Below are 22,014 nucleotides of genomic sequence, written 5' to 3' on the forward strand. Positions count from 1 at the left end.
CACAGGGGTATTCATTTGACCCCTTTTTTTTCTTTAAAATATTATAACTTTTGGTAAAATTGACCAAATTAAAAAAATATATATATATATATCCAGATTTGTCTATATTTCTAACTGTCACAACGGGGAAAAATATGGTCCAAGTTTACCGGAGATATTCTTAACCTTTACTTAACCTTGTCAATTATTTTTGCAGGGCGTCATCCATAAAGTATGTCACGTTCTAGGGGGGGGGGGGGGGTTCTGAACAAGTGTGACATTGCATGTTATAATTATAGGAAAAGGGGGGGGGGGGGAATAAATTTTGGCTGAGTTCAGTGTGACGTACTTTATGGATGAAGCACAGGATGATATAACTATTGGGATGATGTCTTAAAGTTTTGTTTTTTTTTTTAAATGTGTGGCTCGGAATTAGCCATGCTTAAAGTAATTTGAATTTAACTGCTGAGAAAAATGATTAATTGTTATAAACGACAGACTCCTCCTAACGAATTTCCTTAAATTAAGTATGATAGGTCCAATTTAGGTACTACTCCCAATTTTGGGACATATACCCTACATGTGATATTAAGAAAAGAAAAAAAAACGAATAAAAGTATTTTTGTTTTGTTAAAAATAAATAGTTTATTAAGTAATCGTTTTTCGCATATACAAAATTGTATAAATCATTATTAACTTCATTCGGAATTATACGCACATTCGACGCTTTTCTGTGTCACATAAAGCATCAAATTCCGTCCAAGTTTTATTTTTCGCTGTTATGTTTTTAAATTACGATGTGGAAGCCTCCCATATATCTAACAACACCTGCGCCGTCGTCGGTCGATAGTTCAAATGCAAATATATTCATTTATTTTCTTACATAGAGCTTTGTAATTAGTGTGGAGAGACGAGGAAAAGCGTGAAAATTGTATGTACAAAAAGGTGCGATCTATGTTATTTTTTACTTCTTTACTTCTCTGTTTGTCTTAATCACACAGAGATTGTGTTTGTGTTTGCGTGCGTTAAATAATCTTAAAGCTAGTCTTATCGTTTGCCAACATTTTCATATTTGAACTATCGGCTCAAGATCGAGGAGCAACACGATCTAATCTAATCTGCGGCTTTTCTTCCTCTGATTTTTTTTTTCTCGAAATTGTTTGTTTAACATATTCCTACTAAAGATATAGGATCACTCTTCAGCTCATTCTTTCTCGCTCGCGCACTCTCTAGCATTTCTGTATGTCTCGTTCTACCGGAACTTGGTGGAGGTTGGTTGCATTGGGGTCTCGTCAAATCGTCGTCGTCGTCGTCGTTCAGGGGATAAAGTTTCCGCCCGACTCACGCGGCTTCTCCGTGGCGTACTTGGGCTTGCACACGCAACCGCTCTCGACGAGGACGTAATCCTGGCCGGTCAGCGTCACCGGTCCCAGCGGAATCACCAGGAACAGGTACGGGACGTACGTTTGGGTGCATTCACCCCGGACCACATCGCACTCGTTCGACCTGCAATTGAGAAGAAGAAGCAGAAAGAGTAAATGAGCAGAGTTGAACAAACAAATAATATGTAGAGCGCTGCCGGGGGCTGCAAAATCAAGTGTGAGAAAGCCAGACTTCAATATAAAGTAATTAATTACAAGTGCCGCGGCGGTTCAAGGAGGTTGAAACCCATCGGAAAGATCAACCTTTTCCGCACCTCAACACCTCAGAAAAGGAAAGAAAAAAAAACACATGTTGGCAAAAGAGATGAAAATTCAAACAAGAAACGAACCGCGCGAATTAAAAGACTTCAACGCCGCCGAGCCAGGGCGAGGAACCCTCGCAAACAGCCGGTTATTGTTTGTTTGTTTGAGTTTGGTTTTTCATAATTGATTTGTTAACCGGTTCCGGAGTTGGAGTGCTTTGAGAGATTCCGCGCCGTTGGCGTGGTAAACAAATTCTAATTTTATTATGTGATTATTGCTTGCACTGAACAGGCTACGCCCCCAAGTGTCGATTGAAGTGAAGCCGCGGCGTGAAAAATGTTAGCTCATCTCGTGAAAACTGTTTGGCTTGGTTGTAAGCACCGAGCACTGCTGCTTAATGAAGTTTTTATCTTGTAATGGGGAAGTGCAAGCTTACAATGTTGCTCTTTTGCGGTTAATTGGAAAGCTGGAAAAATGCATTTTTGTTTAATATCTATCAATTATCAAAAAATACTCAATTTTGTTTTCAAAATATGTCCACATTTTCTGCCTAACAATTCAACCATAAACTCTAACAGTAACAATATTATCGTAACAATTTGCAAACATTTACATAATCCACCAAATTGCCCCCCCTATTACGCGCCATGCGGAATGCTGTCGATAAACTAATCTAACTCGCTTCTATCGCATACAACATTACATGAACATGATCGCATTTAAATCCGTGCGCAATTGCTGTAAAATTGGCGCGCGCGACTTACGCCACGTGTGCTTCCTTCCTTCCGCTCATCCGAAAATTGATCACACGGTCAATTTCGGCATAGGGGCGTGATATTATCTGCATTTTCAATTGAGTTAATTCTGTTACGAACGCCGCTGGCGCAATTTTCTCGCCGGTGATAATTTGATAGTGCGCTAGAGCGGGGAGAGAAAAATCATTGCATTTTCGCACCCACCGTCATCGAATTTTTCCGGGCAACAAAAAATGGAAATATCGGTTCCGATTGCCGTTTGCATAAACGGAACGGAGAGTGATCCAACAAGCAAGTGCAATTCAAACTTTGTTTTGTGTTGAGTGGGATTGAAAAAAAACGTTTTTTAACTGTTGCGTACAGTCCAGACTCGATTATCCGAAGTCCTTAGATAAATTTCATTTCAGATTATCGAATCTTCGGATAAACTAATCACGAAAAAACAAATTGAAATCCACAAAAAATATTTATAGCCCCACAAATGCTGTAAAGCAGTGGTCACCAAACTGGTTTAGAAATTATTATGGAATCCGGCCCACTTTGGGTTCTGATATCAAGATCTAGTTAAATGATGAACTGACCGATTCTTCGGCTCCTTTTAAAAAAAATCCCAAGTTTTTTTCAGCGTTTTGGCTATATTGGCAAAATAAAAGAAGAAACCCCCCAATATTATTACATATTTGGAAAGATAATTGATTTTCCTACAAAGAAATATCATGCAGAATGAACCATATAGTACCTGTGCTTCCCCTGAAATAAAAATGTAGCGTGACGGGACAACATCGTAAAACGACTTTTAAAAGGCACACTCCAAAAATTGCTACAGTTTTGCCAGTTTGATTTAAAAAAAACTTTTGCTAATCTACACAATATCACAAATTAAAAAAAGAATCTTTTGCTCCTTGAACTGAACGAATTGGTTGAAATTTGAGTTTTTGCCAGCCATTTCTTTCCGTGACGGGACAACGAAAGGAGCAGATTTGTGAAAAAACTCCTCACCCATTTAATGGCTTGCAGACCATATTTGGTCATTTTTTTTTTTGGCTTTTGGGTTAAGAAAACGCATTTAAAGCACATTGCAATTATTAAATCATAATAAAAATGAAATTTTTCATATTAAAAATCACATTGAAAATTGAAAATGTTACATTTTGGTGTAGCTTCGCTAAGAATCGGTCAACTAGTTTTCTTTCATAAGTAAAAAATATAAAAAATATGAAATAAAATATTAGCGAAATAAAAAAAAATAGATTTTTAGTTTCTACAATATCTATAAGAACTTAAGAAGTAATAAACTTGCGGTGTCATATTTTGCAGAAGAGTTTATTATACTTTTAAACTTCTTAATTTTGAAATGATAAAAAAAATTAAAAAACTTTCATTTATTTTAAAATCGTTTCAAATCTAAGATTCTCAATAAAGTAGTGTTTCAACAAAATAACATTTTATTATCTGGAAACTACGTTGCTATAAATGCTATTTATACACAGTAAAAAAAATCATGGTAATATTACATCTGGGAAGGGGTACATCTTTTATGTCAGAAAAAATGTGTAATGTTACCTCTGAAAATGAGTAATTTTACCTCTTTTCTGGTGTAACGACACTTTTTGAGTCTAAATTGAGGTAAAATTACATCAATAAATCTGTAAAATTCAACCTTCAGAAATTACAGCTTCGAAATTAACACATTTTTTTACTGTGTATCAAAATAAATTTCCAATAATTTTAAACGTCAAATTGGATTCTGTGGACAACCTCAATAATCAAATCTGGACCAATTTTTTGGCTATATAGATCAAAGCAACGTGTTGTTGTTAATGTTGAAAGTTCTAAAAATGGATTTTTCGTAAAGTTTCGAAATTACTTCAATTTAGGTACATTGATTGCTGTTTGCTGTATTTGCAAGACAAATTATTATGAGCAGTTCTCTACGGTATCGGCCTTTTTTCTTTAATTTTTATTTTTGTATTTTTTTAATCCGACTGAAACTTTTTTGGTGCCTTCGGTATGCCCAAAGAAGCCATTTTGCATCATTAGTTTGTCCATATAATTTTCCATACAAATTTGGCAGCTGTCCATACAAAAATGATATGTGAACATTCAAAAATCTGTATCTTTCGAAGGATTTTTTTGATCGATTTGGTGTCTTCGGCAAAGTTTTAGGTATGGATACAGACTACACTGGAAAAAATGATACAAGGTAAAAAAAAATTTGGTGATCTTTTATTAAACTTTTTGTCACTAAAACTTGATTTGAAAAAAAAAACACTATTTTTAATTTTTTTATATGTTTTAGAGGACATTAAATACCAACTTTTCAGAAATTTCCAGGTTGTGCAAAAAATCTTTGACCGAGTTATGAATTTTTTAATCACTACTTATTTTTTTGAAAAAATTTAAATATTGGTCGCAAAATTTTTTCAACTTCATTTTTCGATGTAAAATCAAATTTGCAATCAAGAAGTACTTTAGTGAAATTTTGATAAACTGCACCGTTTTCAAGTTATAGCCATTTAAGGTGACTTTTTTGGAAATAGTCGAAGTTTTTCATTTTTTTAAATTAGTGCACATGTTTGCCCACTTCTGAAAAAAACATTTTTGAAGAGCTGAGAAAATTCTCTATATTTTGCTTTTTTGAACTTTGTTGATACGACCCTTAGTTACTGAGATATTGCCATGCAAAGGTTTGAATACAGGAAAATTGATGTTTTCTAAGTCTCACCCAAACAACCAACCATTTTCTAATGTCGATATCTCAGCAACTAATTGTCCGATTTACAATGTTAAAATATGAAACATTCGTGAAACTTTCCGATCTTTTGAAAAAAATATTTTAATTTTTTTTAAACCGAGACTAACATTTTAAAAGGGCGTAATATTGAATGTTTGGCCCTTTTAAAATGTTAGTCTTGATTTTAATTTTTTTTAATATTTTTTTCCTAAAAGATTGGGAAATTTCACAAATGTTTCATATTTTAACATTGTGAATCGAACCATTAATTGCTGAGATATCGATATTAGAAAATGGTGGGTTATTTGGGTAAGACTTAAAAAACATCAATTTTTCTGTTTTCAAACCTTTGCATGGCAATATCTCAGCAACTAAGGGTCGTATCAACAAAGTTCAAAAAAGCAAAATATAGAGAATTTTCTCAGCACTTCAAAAATATTTTTTTCAGAAATGGGCAAACATGTGCACTAATTTTAAAAATGAAAAACTACGTGTAGCGTCAACTGCGGTAAATCGGGACAATAGTCTGAATAGGGACAACAGTTTTTAGAGCACCTGAATTCGTCAAATTTTAAAAGCCATGCACTATTTTTGATGATCTGGATTTTTTTTATCGGAAACCAATAAAAAATATTAAATTTGTAAAATTCGGATTAATTACGAAGCGAATGGTATGGAATCATAGTTAGCTTGGTAGGGAAGAGTTCCTAGTTCCTCAAGAAGTAGTTTTAAACAAATGTTTGAAAGTTTTAGAAGTTGATGGATAGGGTTATTTCAATACTCTCAAAGTGTCATTGGGTTCGAATCGGAAAAAAAGAACAGATAAAATTGGTTTTTAATATAATTGTTTTATCTGTAAATGTAAGATATATCAAAATTTCTTCAATTTTAAAACAGTTTCAGTGGAGCCAATTTCATAGTTAATGTGGATTTTTTTTATGTCAACGTCAATTTTTGAACTGTTCCTTGTTGTGCGAAGTTTTAGATTGGTTTTCCATCAACAATGTAGAAGTAGAAATGTGTCGAAAAGTCGTGTTGCCAAAAACGGGATAACACTGTAGAGGAAATAAATCCATTTTAAGCCTAATAAGCGGTCTTGTTTGAATGATGCTGGATAATCTGGAGTGTTCCTTGAAATTCAGTAAAACCAAGTACACCAACGAGTAGAGCAACTTTTTGTGAACATTTCTGTTTATTTTCACTTTTATTAAAAGTTAATTTACAAACATTTAAAAAAAAATATTTCAAAAACGCATTCTAATCAGTCGTGTGCATTGGGCCACGCCCATTTTTCTATTTTCAGCTTAGATCTTTTTTCCTTCCAACGCTCGTTTGGGTCTGCTTCGTGCTGCCAAAATTGATGAAATTTTGAGCGAACACTCACGAAAAGTAGCATTTATAGAGAAAGTTTCCTGGCAACACCACAAGCGCTGCTGGTGGTGTTGGTGGCCACCCTTTGTTCTTTATTTGCCTTCGCTTCTCGCTCGGTTTTCTTCAGCCTTCCATTGGAATGGATGGTCAAAATTGAAACGTCAAAAGACTAAGCGCGTTTGTTTTTTTGATGGTGCTAATTATTTACATGTTTCGGGATTATTTTTCAAGTGAGTGACTAACTAATGGGCAAAATAACATGTTGCCGGTAGTTGCAAGCAATGTTATATCTTAAGCGCAAGTGAAAAGATATTGATGACGACTTTCGTTAAGCAGTTAACCTCTGATCTTGCGTGTGGATGTGTGTGCCACCAAAATGATGAGAAATGGTCTCGAAAAATAGAAATTATGATCAAAAGTGCATTAAATTTGATCTTTTTGGCCAGTACGTTGACCGAGCACCGTAGCCTAGTGGTAACGCTCCCGCCTAGTAAGCGGCAGATCGGGGTTCAAATCCCGGCTCGGATCAACACAACTGGTGATCATTTCTCTTCTGGATTCGATTGCTAAGTAAAGGGAAGGTAGTGTATCGTCACAAACTGGACCTTATCACAACACCTTAGGAAGGCGACCTATGGAATGTTAACATTAACCTTAACATGTTAACATTAAGTTGAGAATGAAACTGCCACTGAATCCGCTTTGTAAATGCCGGCCCCGATACTCTTCACGGGTGTTCCCCTCAGGAACTGGGAAAGATTTACTTTTTTTACTTACGTGGCATACATTTGCGTGCTTACTCGAGGCGGTGCTGTTGCTGGTAAGTTTATAGCCTAAAAGTATTTTTGGAGCTTTAATCGAGCATCAAACTCTCCATATGACGAAGATAGGTGTTTGATTAGAAAGGGTATATTTCCCCTACATGGACATTAAAGAAATGTCAATATTTTACAAGCCTTACCGGTTGAATCACATTGGAAAATAAATTGAAATTCTATCATTGTCAAACCGGTTTTCAGTAGTTTTTTTTTTCAATTTTTGCTAATGTTAGATTTTTAAAGTATTCTTCGCCAGTGACTGACTTGTAAAAAATAATCCTTTCAATTATTTTTACAATTTTTAAATTGAGCAGTATTATGAAAAGAAGTATTATGTTAAGTGCAACCACCTCTCTATTTTCCCAAAAATAAACATTTTCAAGTGCCTCTGTGTGTCAGCAGTGCTGCCATTATGCACAGAGAAGCCACTTTCCCACCAAATGGCAGGCAGCCAAATGAAAGTGAAAACAAGAAAAAAACAACATTATGGCAGTGGAGACCAGAGGAGAAATTGGCGCATCACCAAATTAATCGTTGCCGCCGCCACCGCCAAATCGTGAAACTGACGAAAGAAAACGAAATTTTCATACAAATTTGGAAAACTCACACTAACACACAGACGATACTTACTCGCACACTTCGAAGACGACCTGCTGCAGGAGGTCCGGGAATTTCTGCACGATCGTGACGGGCTGGCCGGAAGTGAGACTGACGCCGTACATCGGGGCCGTCGTGTTGTAGCGGGTTTTGCACAGCCGCGAGGGCGTATCGCGGCACTGCTGCTGGCTGTCCACCGAGCGACCTTCGAGGGAGAGAAGAAGAAGAGGAAATAGTGGCCATCAGAATTGGTTTCGATTTCTACGCGCGCGCAGCTGCGTCATTTTTGTGAAGTCAGGTCACGTTTTCGCAATGTTTGCGTACAAATTATAGGGACAAACTTCGAGGGAGGCCGATTTGGCAGTGTGGTATAATAAACTGCTTCCATTTCAATTCAAATAATTAGTCTTTGCCATTTTACTTATATCTTCGATCTATTGTCGGGCCCATTAGGAGTTCAGAGAAATCTGTAGAGCTTAAAGTTGATTGATACCCTGCTCAAATGGAACAGAAAGTCCAACGAACTCTCTTTCATTTCCTTACTTTTAACATCAAATTCGAATTCTGCGACCCCTTTTTTGTCTAATTTTGAGGTTGAATACATATTTAATTACAAAGTGCCTTTTTTATTGTTTCATCACCGCCATTTTGGCCGCCACTTTGTATTTAAAATTTCAAAATCACTTTAAAGTAGTTTATTGGTAATACTTAAGCTCGACAATCAAAAATAAGACAACAACAAAGTGTTTCGATTTTCCGAAGTTTCGATCATCCGAATTATTATTTCGAGGGCTTCGGGTAATCTATTCTCGACTACCTACTATTTTATAATTTAGCTTAACATAACGAATGTTACAAAACTTTTTGTTAATATTGTTTAAACTCTTTTCTATTAACTCCAGTCATTGTTAAAAAAAACTAAGAAGAAATTGCAAGGGAAAGGGGATAGAAATAGAGAAAGCTTAAAACTAGATCACAATTTTTTATCCTTTATAGATGTGCTTAATCATCAGCTCCCCGAGGGCCAGAAATTGTTCCGCCTTGTTACGGCAGGTCCGAAACCGCGTCATCATCTCCCCCGCGAGAGCAAAGAACTCCGGAAGGGTGAAGAGATCTTCCCCGGTGACTCCTTGCTGGGTCGCATCGCCGCTACCGGCAGCGACCACGCTTGCAAACGACCGCCCCCATCCAGGAGGGAACGCTGGGTTGTCCGCTGGAACCGTACGCTGGCCAGCTGCAGGAACGGCTGCGCTCGTACTTAGCTGAGGAGGATGGGATGCTGCTGCTTTCTTCTTCCTCTTTTCCTGCTCCTCGAGGTAGGACTTGCGCGCAACGCATCCGCGGTAATTACCGGTATGGTTACCGCCGCAGTTCGCGCACTTTACGCGCGGCTTGGTTTGTTCTGCATTTTCCCCCAAGTCCGCCTTTCGTGGCAGTGCGCACACCTCCGAGAGGTGTGACTCACCGCACTTCACGCAGCGGGGCCGGAGGTTGCAGTTCCGCGAGCCGTGGCCGAATTTCTGGCATCGGTGACATTGCGCTGCGTCCGTCGGATTTTTTGAGTAAAACCGCCAGTTTACCCAAAAACCGTCCAACGCCTTAGTCCGCCGCAGGTCTTGAAGTTTGACGGTGCCGCGATCGAAGTACAACAGGTACAGTGTGTGTGTACCTGTCACTGTTGTCTTCCGCGAGAGGACTTTTATGTCTCGCGGCGTTATTCCGACACCCGAGAGGTGCTCCTTGAGGACGGAGGTCGGGCGGTCTTGGTACCCCTGCAAGACGATCTTAACAGCGGTCTTCTGCACGGGGTCGAATGTGTAGAATTTGAAGTTTTTACGCTTCAATTTCTCCACAACCAGGTCGAAGTTCTTTTGGTCAAACGTGAACACTTGCACTGACGATTTACCTATTTTGAGGCAGTACACGAGGCCTTCCAGCTGCTCGTCAACATCGTCCGCCAACGTGTCCAAAACGAAAATTGGTGGTGGTCGTCGTTCCTTAGGAGTAATTACTTTTTTTGGCGAAATCACTTTCTTCCGTGCACGATCATCGTCGTCGTCGTCGTCGGTAGTGCTACCGTCGGTGTTGTTGTTGTTGCTTTCCTCGTCACTCAGTCTCGCGAACTTGTTACTGGTGGGAATGTTGGCGGATGTTGAAGCGCCATCGGTCGACGGATTGCCGGAAGTAGCTGAACGGAGCCTTATAGGGCTGCGGCCCTGGACACGGTAATTAGGGTGTAATAACTTAGGGTCAAATCCTTTGGCGCACACACTCCCCGGCGCGATGGCGGACGACGCGGCGTTGGTTTGTTTACCTTTTTGCACACGGCCGGTAGACGAACTTCGCGGGTTTTTCGAGGCCGCACTCGAACTGCCACGGCCACGGCCGGCCCTTGGCATGCTGGTGGAGCAAACTCGCGGCTAATCCCGGTAAATTACGGCGAAAAATTTCGAAAAAACGATGGAGCACTGAGCACTTGACTGCTGCTTGCACTCGTGCGTACACGGAGGTGAACAAAACACATATACAACTGTAAATAGGAGCGTTTGGTACGGTATGTCCATGCATCCTTCCTCCCCTGTAGATACTGTGAAATGTGATCCGTTCTCAGAATCCTCTCTGCCGTAAACACAACGTAGTAGGGCTGGCCGTTTTAATTTTTGCAGTACATTTTTGGGTGTTCTCGGATGTACTGCAATTATTAATAATGACAAGAAAATTGCTTGTGGCGTGATCACAAAACATTCCAGTTATGATTAGGTTAAGTTGTTGATCCTTTTCTTGTTTTGAATGTTGCTTTTGTTTAACCCCTCCCTACCATTTTAAATCTTTAATTTCCATGTTCAGGCGGTCATTTTAAGCATGTTTTGGTCTCTGGAAACCATAACATGTCTTGTTTTAAGTTTTCATTGTTTAACTTTAAATATTAATGTCTGCAATTATCTTATTTTGTTATTGCTTTTTCAGATCATGTTTAGCCCTTCCCACAACCTTAAATCATTATTAATTGTCTGTTTCGTTTGTTTTGTAGATGGTTTCCTGCAACTTTTTAAGGGTTTTGCTTTTTTTCTCGTTTCAAAATGATCCATTAGCTCTCAAGTTGCAAAAAAGTGCGTTAAAAAACAAGGTCTGGGACATGGTTTAAATAAACACAAAGTATGTTAGTCAAAACTACGAGCTAAATTTACCGTGGTTTACCCTTGAAAGAAGATTTTTTTTTAAGAATTGGAAAAGTTGAAAAAAGAGGTGAAACTACCAAACCTATACTTTCAAAAAAAAAAAACCAATGAATAAATCTTCTTTTCAATGCTTTTTGAAGATCCCGAATTGACTTAGCGATCAATTGTAAAACGGTAAACTTAATAAAATGATCAAGATGAATCTTCTAACTGTTTTCAATCATATAGCTTCTATGTGTTTTCAGCTGATCGCAACAATCATAAAGGTGATAATATGTTAACATCGTCCTAATTTTGCGCTACCTCAAAATTCCTAAGTTGGCAATTAATTAGCGAAATAGCAGATTTTAATCTGTGGACAAATTAATCGCCCACAAGCAACTCAACTCACGGTCCAAATGCACACACGATTCAGGCAGCAGCTAGAAAAAAAGAGAAACCTTTGCAGATCTCCTAAAGTGATAGTGCAAACATTTGGCGCCGCTGGTGGAACGTTGATGACGACGATCTTCACACGATCCCGTTATGATAATTTTTCTCAGCTCCAATTTGTGCGATTTTTTTTTTTTCACTGACTTCGCACTTTAACTATATTTATTAAAGTGCTTTGTAATCGAGCCCCCTCTCTTTCAACACTAGAGTTTAAGCCTAAGTGGCTATCGAAAAAAAAAGTGTGTGAGTGCGTTTAATGCGCTGAAAATAATTATCAATTATACAGCATTTTGCGCGGTGGTCCCGTTTTTCCCGAGAGTCCACACCACTCTCTTGATCTGGTTCCGAAGCTTTTGCTACCGGATTGCCAACCCGTCATCTTTTGATGGCCGCCAAAGTGGCTATCAAGGCGGCGGCAACATTCAGGCCAATCAAAAAGTGTGGTGTGTGTTTTTTTCGTTTTCCGCGACGACGGCGTTATGATTGGTTTGAAAGAACCCCCCGGCAGTTGTGTGTTTGTGAAAAGTTATGATGCATCACTTTCTGGGTGAGATTTCCAAAAAAGTGTCCACATGGTTTATGGATGGTTCCCTATCTAACCCTTTCAGGCCTGAATTTTTCTGAGCTGTGTTAATCTACAATTTTGGTACCAGTAGTTAATTTTTTCCATGAGTAAACAGAAACAGGCAAAAAAAAGTTACATTTCATTATTGGACGTTCTGGGTCCTCCAAAGTGTCCTGGAATACAGATCTTGGAGTCTACCGCCGTAACAACACGATTCTACCAAGTTTCCGATTATGGTTCATATTCAGTGATGTCCCTGGGACCCTTTAGCAACACTATGAGCTATGTGGATCACTTTTGGGATGTTCTGGGTCCTCCAAAGTGTCCTGGAATACAGATCTTGGAGTCTACCGCCGTAACAACACGATTCTACCAAGTTTCCGATTATGGTTCATATTCAGTGATGTCCCTGGGACCCTTTGGCAACACTATGAGCTATGTGGATCACTTTTGGGATGTTCTGGGTCCTCCAAAGTGTCCTGGAATACAGATCTTGGAGTCTACCGCCGTAACAACACGATTCTACCAAGTTTCCGATTATGGTTCATATTCAGTGATGTCCCTAGAACCCTTTGGAAACACTCTGAGCTATGTGGATCACTTTTGGGATGTTCTGGGTCCTCCAAAGTGTCCTGGAATACAGATCTTGGAGTCTACCGCCGTAACAACACGATTGTACCAAGTTTCCGATTATGGTTCATATTCAGTGATGTCCCTGGGACCCTTTAGCAACACTATGAGCTATGTGGATCACTTTTGGGATGTTCTGGGTCCTCCAAAGTGTCCTGGAATACAGATCTTGGAGTCTACCGCCGTAACAACACGATTCTACCAAGTTTCCGATTATGGTTCATATTCAGTGATGTCCCTGGGACCCTTTGGCAACACTATGAGCTATGTGGATCACTTTTGGGATGTTCTGGGTCCTCCAAAGTGTCCTAGAATACAGATCTTGGAGTCTACCGCCGTAACAACACGATTCTACCAAGTTTCCGATTATGGTTCATATTCAGTGATGTCCCTGGGACCCTTTGGCAACACTATGAGCTATGTGGATCACTTTTGGGATGTTCTGGGTCCTCCAAAGTGTCCTAGAATACAGATCTTGGAGTCTACCGCCGTAACAACACGATTCTACCAAGTTTCCGATTATGGTTCATATTCAGTGATGTCCCTGGGACCCTTTGGCAACACTCCAAAGTGTCCTGGAATACAGATCTTGGAGTCTAGTAATGCTAAAGGGTGCAAGCTTCTGGCGGGTTTCGCTTTGTAAGCGAAAGGATGGCTTGAATCCCATCTGGCGAGGCAAAAGGGGTAGGTGGCGGTCGAGGGAAGATTTTGACTGCAGCGTGAGTTGAATTTGTTCATGTCATAAACCTCCCAAAACCTAACACAGGGGTGCCCAAAGTATGGCCCGCGGACCCATTTTGAATGATCATGTAAAATGGCCGGTTGACCACTTGTAAAGTGATTTAATACTTTTACAAAATCGAGGTTTATTTTAAACTTTTATATATTAAGCTTTTTTATTTTTTGTTGATAAAAAAACTTATGATTTTTCACTTTATGGATACTAATGATTTGTTAAAATAAATTTACAATTAAAACAATTTCACACGTTTAAATGTGAGTGAAACTAGTAAATATCGTCAAAACTTTCATCAAATATTTTTGGAAATATTTAAAAAACGTTCAAGTGTGACTTGGGCAGAATTCTGCAATAGTTGCAAAAATATAAATTTTCTTTATTAATTTGCAAGTCATAATGACCCTTTTATGAACTGACCCTCAAATTTACATTGCACTTCCTTCGGGATTTGAACTCATTACAGTTAGATAACGAATCTGATTGACTACCAACTGATTCAGGCAGACAAAATGTGGAAATCGGAGGATCAAGTTTGTTGCAAATGTTTTACAAAGCTTCGTCGATCAACCCACCCCTCTCCCATTAGTAAAAAATTGTCTCGAAAAACCAGGAGCAAAAATATATTTTCAAAAAACTAAAAAAAATTAAATTTAAATACAATCAGCTGAAATTAATTAAATATGCATTCCTTTGCATTTAGAATCCTTTGAGCATATTTGGGTTTGTTAAAAATAATTTGGATTTTTATGAATTTTCGATGAAATAAATAAATGTTTTTTCGCTAAAATGATTTTTTTTGTCGAATCTTTTTTTTTGAAAATAATGATTGCAGTTCAACTATCAAAAAAAAAATCAAACCATCCACATTAACGACCCCCGGGTCTTTTGTGGTCTCTATTGCAAGTTTCTGCTCGAACCTAAGAGTCCGAAGGCTTGAATGGGGAGAGCACCAAAACCTCTTTCTGCTCCAAGGAACCTTCCACCCCAGTGTTTGAACTGACGACCTTTGGATTGCGAGTCCAACCGCCGCCAGCGATTCCACCGGAGTAGGCTTGGTTTGGTGTGTTGTTTGTACTTATGGCATGGAGACGACTCCTACACCTGGAATGACTTAACGGCCTAACAACCAAGGCCGGGACCGACATTTTACTTCCTCATCCGATGGAAGGTTGGAGCAGATGGGAATCGAACCCAGAATCATCCGCTTACAAAGCGGACAGCGTAACCATTCGGCCACGCACTGCCACTGCAGTTTAACTATACGGAATCTTAAAATATTTTCTAACATTTTTTTACATTGAAATGTTGAAATTCTGGCTCTCAACGTTTTTTTATTAGCCACACTTAGCTTATAGATAAAATTGCACCTATAGATGAATTGTTCAACATGTTATGTCACCATTTTAGAAAAATAAAAACAAAACTTTATTTTTTTTTGAAAACACAAGTACATTTAGCTAATTTTTTTTTTTCAAATACCTGAAACAATAAAATCAACAATACCGATAGAAATCCGTTATTTTGAATTGTATTTTTTTTTCAAATAACAGAAATTAAATCTTTTAAATTAAATTAACGTAATTTATTTTTTATAATAACCTATTTTGTGAATTTGGCCCGCAAGCTAATTTGAGCTTCAAATTTGGCCCGACCTCCAAAAACTTTGAGCACCCCTGCCTAACACATTAAATCTCTCGAACGATCTGTGGGCGGCTGAATCTGAGCATTGAAAAACTCTGTAACAATACACGGAGAAGTGCTTCAACTGCAACTTTCTACTCGCTAACATACTCTTAGGCAAAATTCGAGCTGAAAATTGGGCTATATGATCGGTATCGAATTATATATGGGTCAAAAATATACGAGGTTTCCCCTCAATCTCACTTATCTCCACGTCCGCGGATTGGTTTCTCGTGTTCGTCAAAGGGTCCCAGGGAAATCACTGAATATGAACCATAATCGGAAACTTGGTAGAATCATGTTGTTACGGCGGTAGACTCCAAGATCTGTATTCCAGGACACTTTGGAGGATCCAGAACATCCCAAAAGTGATCCACATAGCTCATAGTGTTGCCAAAGGGTCCCAGGGACATCACTGAATATGAACCATAATCGGAAACTTGGTACAATCGTGTTGTTACGGAGGTATACTCCAAGATCTGTATTCCAGGACACTTTGGAGGACCCAGAACATCCCAAAAGTGATCCACATAGCTCATAGTGTTGCCAAAGGGTCCCAGGGACATCACTGAATATGAACCATAATCGGAAACTTGGTAGAATCGTGTTGTTACGGCGGTAGACTCCAAGATCTGTATTCCAGGACACTTTGGAGGACCTAGAACATCCCAAAAGTGATCCACATAGCTCATAGTGTTGCTAAAGGGTCCCAGGGACATCACTGAATATGAACCATAATCGGAAACTTGGTAGAATCGTGTTGTTACGGCGGTAGACTCCAAGATCTGTATTCCAGGAGACTTTGGAGGACCTAGAACATCCCAAAAGTGATCCACATAGCTCATAGTGTTGCCAAAGGGTCCCAGGGACATCACTGAATATGAACCATAATCGGAAACTTGGTAGAATCGTGTTGTTACGGCGGTAGACTCCAAGATCTGTATTCCAGGAGACTTTGGAGGACCTAGAACATCCCAAAAGTGATCCACATAGCTCATAGTGTTGCCAAAGGGTCCCAGGGACATCACTGAATATGAACCATAATCGGAAACTTGGTAGAATCGTGTTGTTACGGCGGTAGACTCCAAGATCTGTATTCCAGGAGACTTTGGAGGACCTAGAACATCCCAAAAGTGATCCACATAGCTCATAGTGTTGCCAAAGGGTCCCAGGGACATCACTGAATATGAACCATAATCGGAAACTTGGTAGAATCGTGTTGTTACGGCGGTAGACTCCAAGATCTGTATTCCAGGAGACTTTGGAGGACCTAGATCATCCCAAAAGAGATCCAAAGGGATCGAAGTGGTCCCAAATGGTCGTGGGGATGTGACTGGTAATAACTAAACTTCATTTGCCTTGAAAAATCGTTGTAAGCCTGAATTATCTTCAACATTTTCTGAAGTTTCCAAATTTCAGGTTTTCAGGATGTTCTAGGTCGTCAAAAAGGCCATTAACAACCACTCAAACATTTTTTCCGAGGTAGAGAAACTCATAAATTACAACTTTGCTGAACAATGTTATATGTTTTGAGCACTGTGTGATTTTATAAAACCGAATTTCGGTATGGGTCATATATGACCCATCAGGCCTGAAAGGGCTAAGGAATCATAAAAAATCCACGTTTCACGTCTTTATCTAATCTGTTTTTCGAAAATATATTTTTTTAATTTAGCCTCAAAGTGATTTGATTTAAAATTAATAAAAAACTTTTTAAATATTGTTTCTTGTATTTTTTTAAAACATTACAATCTTAACCCTCTACTGCCCAAATTTTTGTTTTACGAAAAACGTTACTTCTCTTGTTTAATGTTTTTCTTGTTCATTTTTTAGTATTTTAATTTGCATACATTTTGTTTAGTTTATTTTTTCATGTTTTTACAGTCACTTTTTCAACTTTTTGCTTGCTTTCACATTTTCTGCTATAAAATGGCATCACTATCATTTAAATGGTAAAAAAAATCCGTAGAGGCATAGTGTGGGATACTAGAAAAATTACTGCATACTTCTTTTCAATTAAAATATGGGAAATTTTAGTATAAAGCACAGCCAAAGTTGACCCCTAAAAAAAATACATTCTTAAAAACATTGGCAAAGTCACATAAAACAAGTAAAACTTCCAACCCATAAATTTTCTAAAAATTATAAGAGTTCTTCTTTCCAATGCTTTTTAAAGATCAAAAATCGAAGGCCATCTAAAAGCGGGGTTGGGTTGTAGAGGGATAATCATTTTTTTCATATTTGTTTTAAGAAAAAAAAAGTTTGTTTACCCCTTTTTTCAGAAATAAGTTAAAAGGAATGTGCCAAAAACTTAAAACGATATCTAGATTTTTTCAAACAGGGTCCTATAAACAAAGGAAACTTCATGGGCGTATACTGCCCATGTTCAATTAAGTGTCCCATATGGGTAATTCTCCGCCAACACACAGCAGTTGCCCCGACCCCTCTTCGATTTCCGTGAAACTTTGTCCTAAGGGGTAACTTTTGTCCCTGATCACGAATCCGAGGTCCGTTTTTCGATATCTCGCGACGGAGGGGCGGTACGACCCCTTTCATTTTTGAACATGCGCAAAAAGAGGTGTTTTTCAATAATTTGCAGAATGAAACGGTGATGAGATAGAAATTTGTAGTCAAAGGTGCTTTATGTAAAATTAGACGCCCGATTTGATGGCGTACTCAGAATTCAAAAAAAAACGTATTTTTAATCGAAAAAAACACTAAAAATGTTTTAACAACTCTGCCATTTTCCGTTACTCAACTGTAAACATTTTTGGAACATGTTAGTTTATGGAAAATTCAATGTACTTTACGCATCTTCATTGACCCAGAAGGGTATTTTTTTCATTTAGAACATTTTTTTCATTTTAAAATTTCGTGTTTTTTCTAACTTTGCAGGGTTTTTTTTTAGAATGTAACAATGTTCTAAAAAGTTGTAGAGCAGACAATTACAAAAATTTGAAATACGTTTTTTCGGAACTCTGAGTACGTTATCAAATCGGGCGTCTAATTTTACATAAAAGTCCCTTTGACACCAAATTTCTATCACATCACCGTTTCAGGCTGCAAATTATTGAAAAACACCTCTTTTTTCTTATGTTCTAAAATGACAGGGGTCGTACCGCCCCTCCGTCACGAGATATCGAAAAACGGAGCTCGGATTCGTGATCAGGAACAAAAGTTACCCCATAGGACAAAGTTTCACGCAAATCAAAGAGGGGTTGGGGCAACTTTTCCCGATTTCGTGTGAGTTGGTAGAGAATTACCCAAATGGGAAATATTTAAAGCGGCATTTTGCAGATCGGTAAACTAAAATTTTAACAGTTTTCCTCAATAAACCAAATTAATGCTGTTACATGCCGGATACAAATTATAATTCTCTAAAATTACTATCGATTATGAGGTATTCAACTGTTCATCTATTTCCACAACCAAATCTGATTTTCTAGACCAAAATTTGTTTTTTTTTTTTTAATTTCGGGAATTCTCGGGACACATTATAAAAAATCCCGGGATTCGGGAATTCCCGGTTTTGGAAAAATCCCGGGAATTTTGTTCCGGGAATTTCCGGGATGGACGCACTAGTTGTGTGTTTGTAAAAAGTTGTTGTCAACTACAGTAATGCCCATGATTGCATAAATGTCCCTTAAGCATTTTTTTTCAGGTTGAGAAAACGATCTGAGAAATTAAAAAAAAAACTTGTTATGATTAATCTCAAATATACAATCAATTATAATATAATAGAATAATATGATATAAGCTTCTATTCTGAACTTTTTTTTATATAGGGGAGGCTGAGGCATAGTGGCAACACTATGTGAAACAAAAAAAAAGATGCTTTTATCAAAAAACAAAAATAAAATAACATAATAATACCTGAGCACTTATAAATAATCAAAATATCTAAAATACACTTAAAAAAGAAAAAAAAAGTTCGTAAAAGAATTAAAGTGGAAAGTCCAACCCTACACAATTTTGAAAGACTATTTCAGAATTGTCAAAAGAAAAAAAAACTTGTCCCTCAAATCCTGATTTAATGTATTCTACCGCAGAAAAAATCAACATAACAAGTAGCCCAGTTCAAAATAAAAAAAAAGTTGCTCAGATCAAGAAGTATATAATATTGTCCAAAAGAGTACTAACAATTACGAAAACTTTAAATAAAATTTGTACCAGCCTTAAAAAACCAAAAAAAAAAAAAATGGGGAAGCTCTCGTAAAGGGACCATCCATAAACCACGTGGACACTTTTTTGAAATCTCAGGACTCCCCCCCATACAAAACAAATCTTTTTTTGTATGGACCGTGGACAATTGCTGAACCCCTCCCCCCCCCCTCCCCCCCTCATAGTGTCCACGTGGTTCCCCTCGATGGAGTTAGATGCTGTTCCCCTATTTATTTTTTTTACGCAAATTTAAATTTGCAATTAAAACATTCCTTAGTGAATTTTGGATAAAGTGGACCATTTTCAAAATGTAGTCAATTTTAGGTCATTTTTTTAGGTCGCAGTAATTTTTTATGTCAGCTGCTTCTTCAACATGTTCTATAAAAATGTTGTAAGTTAACAATAACATCACCCAAAAAACGTATCTGAAATAATGTGAAGACGCCAGAAATTTCATATTGAATAATAAGGCATTACTATTTTTTTTAAGTTTTTGTCTCTCAACTCAAAAAAAACATTTTTTTTTTAATCAGAGAACAAAAACATGATTTTGGATAGAACACAACAAAACTATTTAACAACTTATCACTTATGTGAAAACGCGATCGGAAGATTTTTTTTTTTTTTTTTTGGTAAAATAAAAATTTCCCTCCAAAAAGTTCGTGCGTCATGACCGCTTGAGTGCTTTAAGGTGATGACGTCAAGTGCAAGTGGCAAACAATGTGCAGCGAAGATCCATTGTTTATGTTTCAGCACTTGACTAGACTCACGTAACTTAATTTTCAAGGGTGCTCTACTGGGCTTACCGACGAGAAAGTAGCCGCACTTTTGAGGGTATTTAAATGGATCTGGGGTTTCACTTCCATGAGATAACTGGACTTGAGCCCATTCAATTTTCGCTGAGGGGAAATTTAAAGCTCAACCCCAAAGCTGGTGCGTCGAACTCGCGTCGAACCTGTTGGTTGAATTGTATCACTTACTGTATCGGGTTCGCACATCCTCGATCATTTCGTTCTCGTTGACATCGCCGTACGCCTGCAGCAGAGTTCGCTGCATCAGTTTGGGGTCCAGCGTGGGAGGAGCGCTCATGCGACCCCGCCGGGACGATCCGCTCGGGTTCCAGCTGGAAAAGGTTCGCGACACGGCCGCACTCGGGTACGGCGCGTTGTTCGGTCCGAGGCAGTTGGGACTGTCGGTGAGGGCATTTCCGGAGATGTATTTGAGGTTCCCACTCGAGGAGCACTTTTCCAGCAGCGTCTGTTGCTGTTCCACCGACGAGGGCAGGTTTGGCCACAGGGATTGTGCCGCTCGGGCGATCTGTGTGAAGGTGAGGAGGAGTGCGAACATCTGTGGGAGCGGAGAAAAAAGGAGATGGTTTTAGATTAAACTGATTTACTGCTTTACTCAAGTGCTCAAATAATTAGATAGTGTTGCCAGATATCCAGATCATAAAATTTTTCAAGGGTATGAACATAAATTTGACAAAAAATAGTTAAATTAAACTTGATCGCATAGCATTAGCATCACGTTTAAAACAATTTTCAAAAAGTGCCATAAAACACACACTTCATCAAGCATCAGAGTCACACAATCAGTGTCGTCGTCTGCAGGGTGTGACGACGACGTATGTGCTTTATGTTGCGCTGTGGAAATGCACCGAGAGGGCTGCAATTTGTCTGCAACCTGAAATTATCAGCAATTGCTCTTTCGCCCGTCTACGCCGCGGAGTTGATGCACTTCTGGAGCGTTGGCACCGTCGTAAGTGTCGTTTTCTTCACCTTGACTTTACACGTGGCACGGCGGCATCAGCCATTGTCTTTCCAAGGTTGGTGGCGGTTTGCTCGCGATTCTACGACCTGTGTGTGTGTTTTCCACGATTACGACGAGAGAAGATTCAACAATCGGCTTGGAAGTGATAGCTAATTGGCTTGGGAATTTACAGTCGGAGTCGATTTGGTGGTGGAGCGAAATAATTCACACCGTCACGCTCTTGTTTCCCCGTTTTCTCATTTTGGTTGGACATTTTCCAACGTGTCGCGGGCGACAACCGTGGAGAAATGTGGTCCAAAATGTAGGCCAACACCGGACCGGTCGGATCTGTTAATTGATCCGTTTCATTGACCAATCGGCGGCACCTGAACACTACTGGCACACACTACCCATTGATGGTTCCTCTGTTCGGTCGGTGGAGTGATGCGGCGGCGGCTGCTGTTAATGGGGAATCAATATTCAAATTTTTGGTTTATCTCGTTAACCCATTTTGGAGGAACGGTTCTCTCAGAGAGCACACTTTTGGAGAAGTTATGGTACGATTAAAATCCATCTTATGGATTCTTGATGGAAGATGAATCAATTTACTACATAATTCGACATTTTTGAAGTTAATGTAGGTAAACGCTTCAGTTTCATCAAGATATAGTAGATGTGGGCGCCCTAAACACGCTCCATCGATAGAATTGAATGTTAGTGATTTCCCTAAGCAACCATGCGTACCCCCTTAGTTTTGTTACCCCTAAAGATAATTGAGAATTTCCCCTAATCTTCGGATACTGAAAACAAACAAACAAAGCAGGCAAACAGTCAAAAAGTGCGAGTTTGTTTGCCGTAGTGTAATAGCTCCTTAATAATTAAAATATAACTAATGTGAGGTCGCTGAACTCGAATTTGCATTCTAGAATTAATCAAAAAA

General features: G+C 38.6%; 1 protein-coding gene across 1 annotated transcript in view; it reads right to left on the minus strand.

The window, feature by feature from the left end:
- Window positions 1-598: 598 nt before the first annotated feature.
- LOC120424492 (uncharacterized) overlaps window positions 599-22,014 on the minus strand; it is a 63,284-nt gene continuing 41,868 nt past the window's right edge. Inside the window, exons 2-4 of the mRNA XM_039588639.2 lie at window positions 20,306-20,672; window positions 7,973-8,144; window positions 599-1,485 (exon numbers count right to left, since the gene is read on the minus strand). Of these exons, the coding sequence (XP_039444573.1) occupies window positions 1,296-1,485; window positions 7,973-8,144; window positions 20,306-20,672 (729 nt within the window). The 3' untranslated portion in view covers window positions 599-1,295. The remainder of the gene's footprint in view (window positions 1,486-7,972; window positions 8,145-20,305; window positions 20,673-22,014) is intronic.

The sequence above is a fragment of the Culex pipiens genome, chromosome 3, assembly GCF_016801865.2.
Source record: "Culex pipiens pallens isolate TS chromosome 3, TS_CPP_V2, whole genome shotgun sequence".
NCBI classification, from domain to species: domain Eukaryota; kingdom Metazoa; phylum Arthropoda; class Insecta; order Diptera; family Culicidae; genus Culex; species Culex pipiens.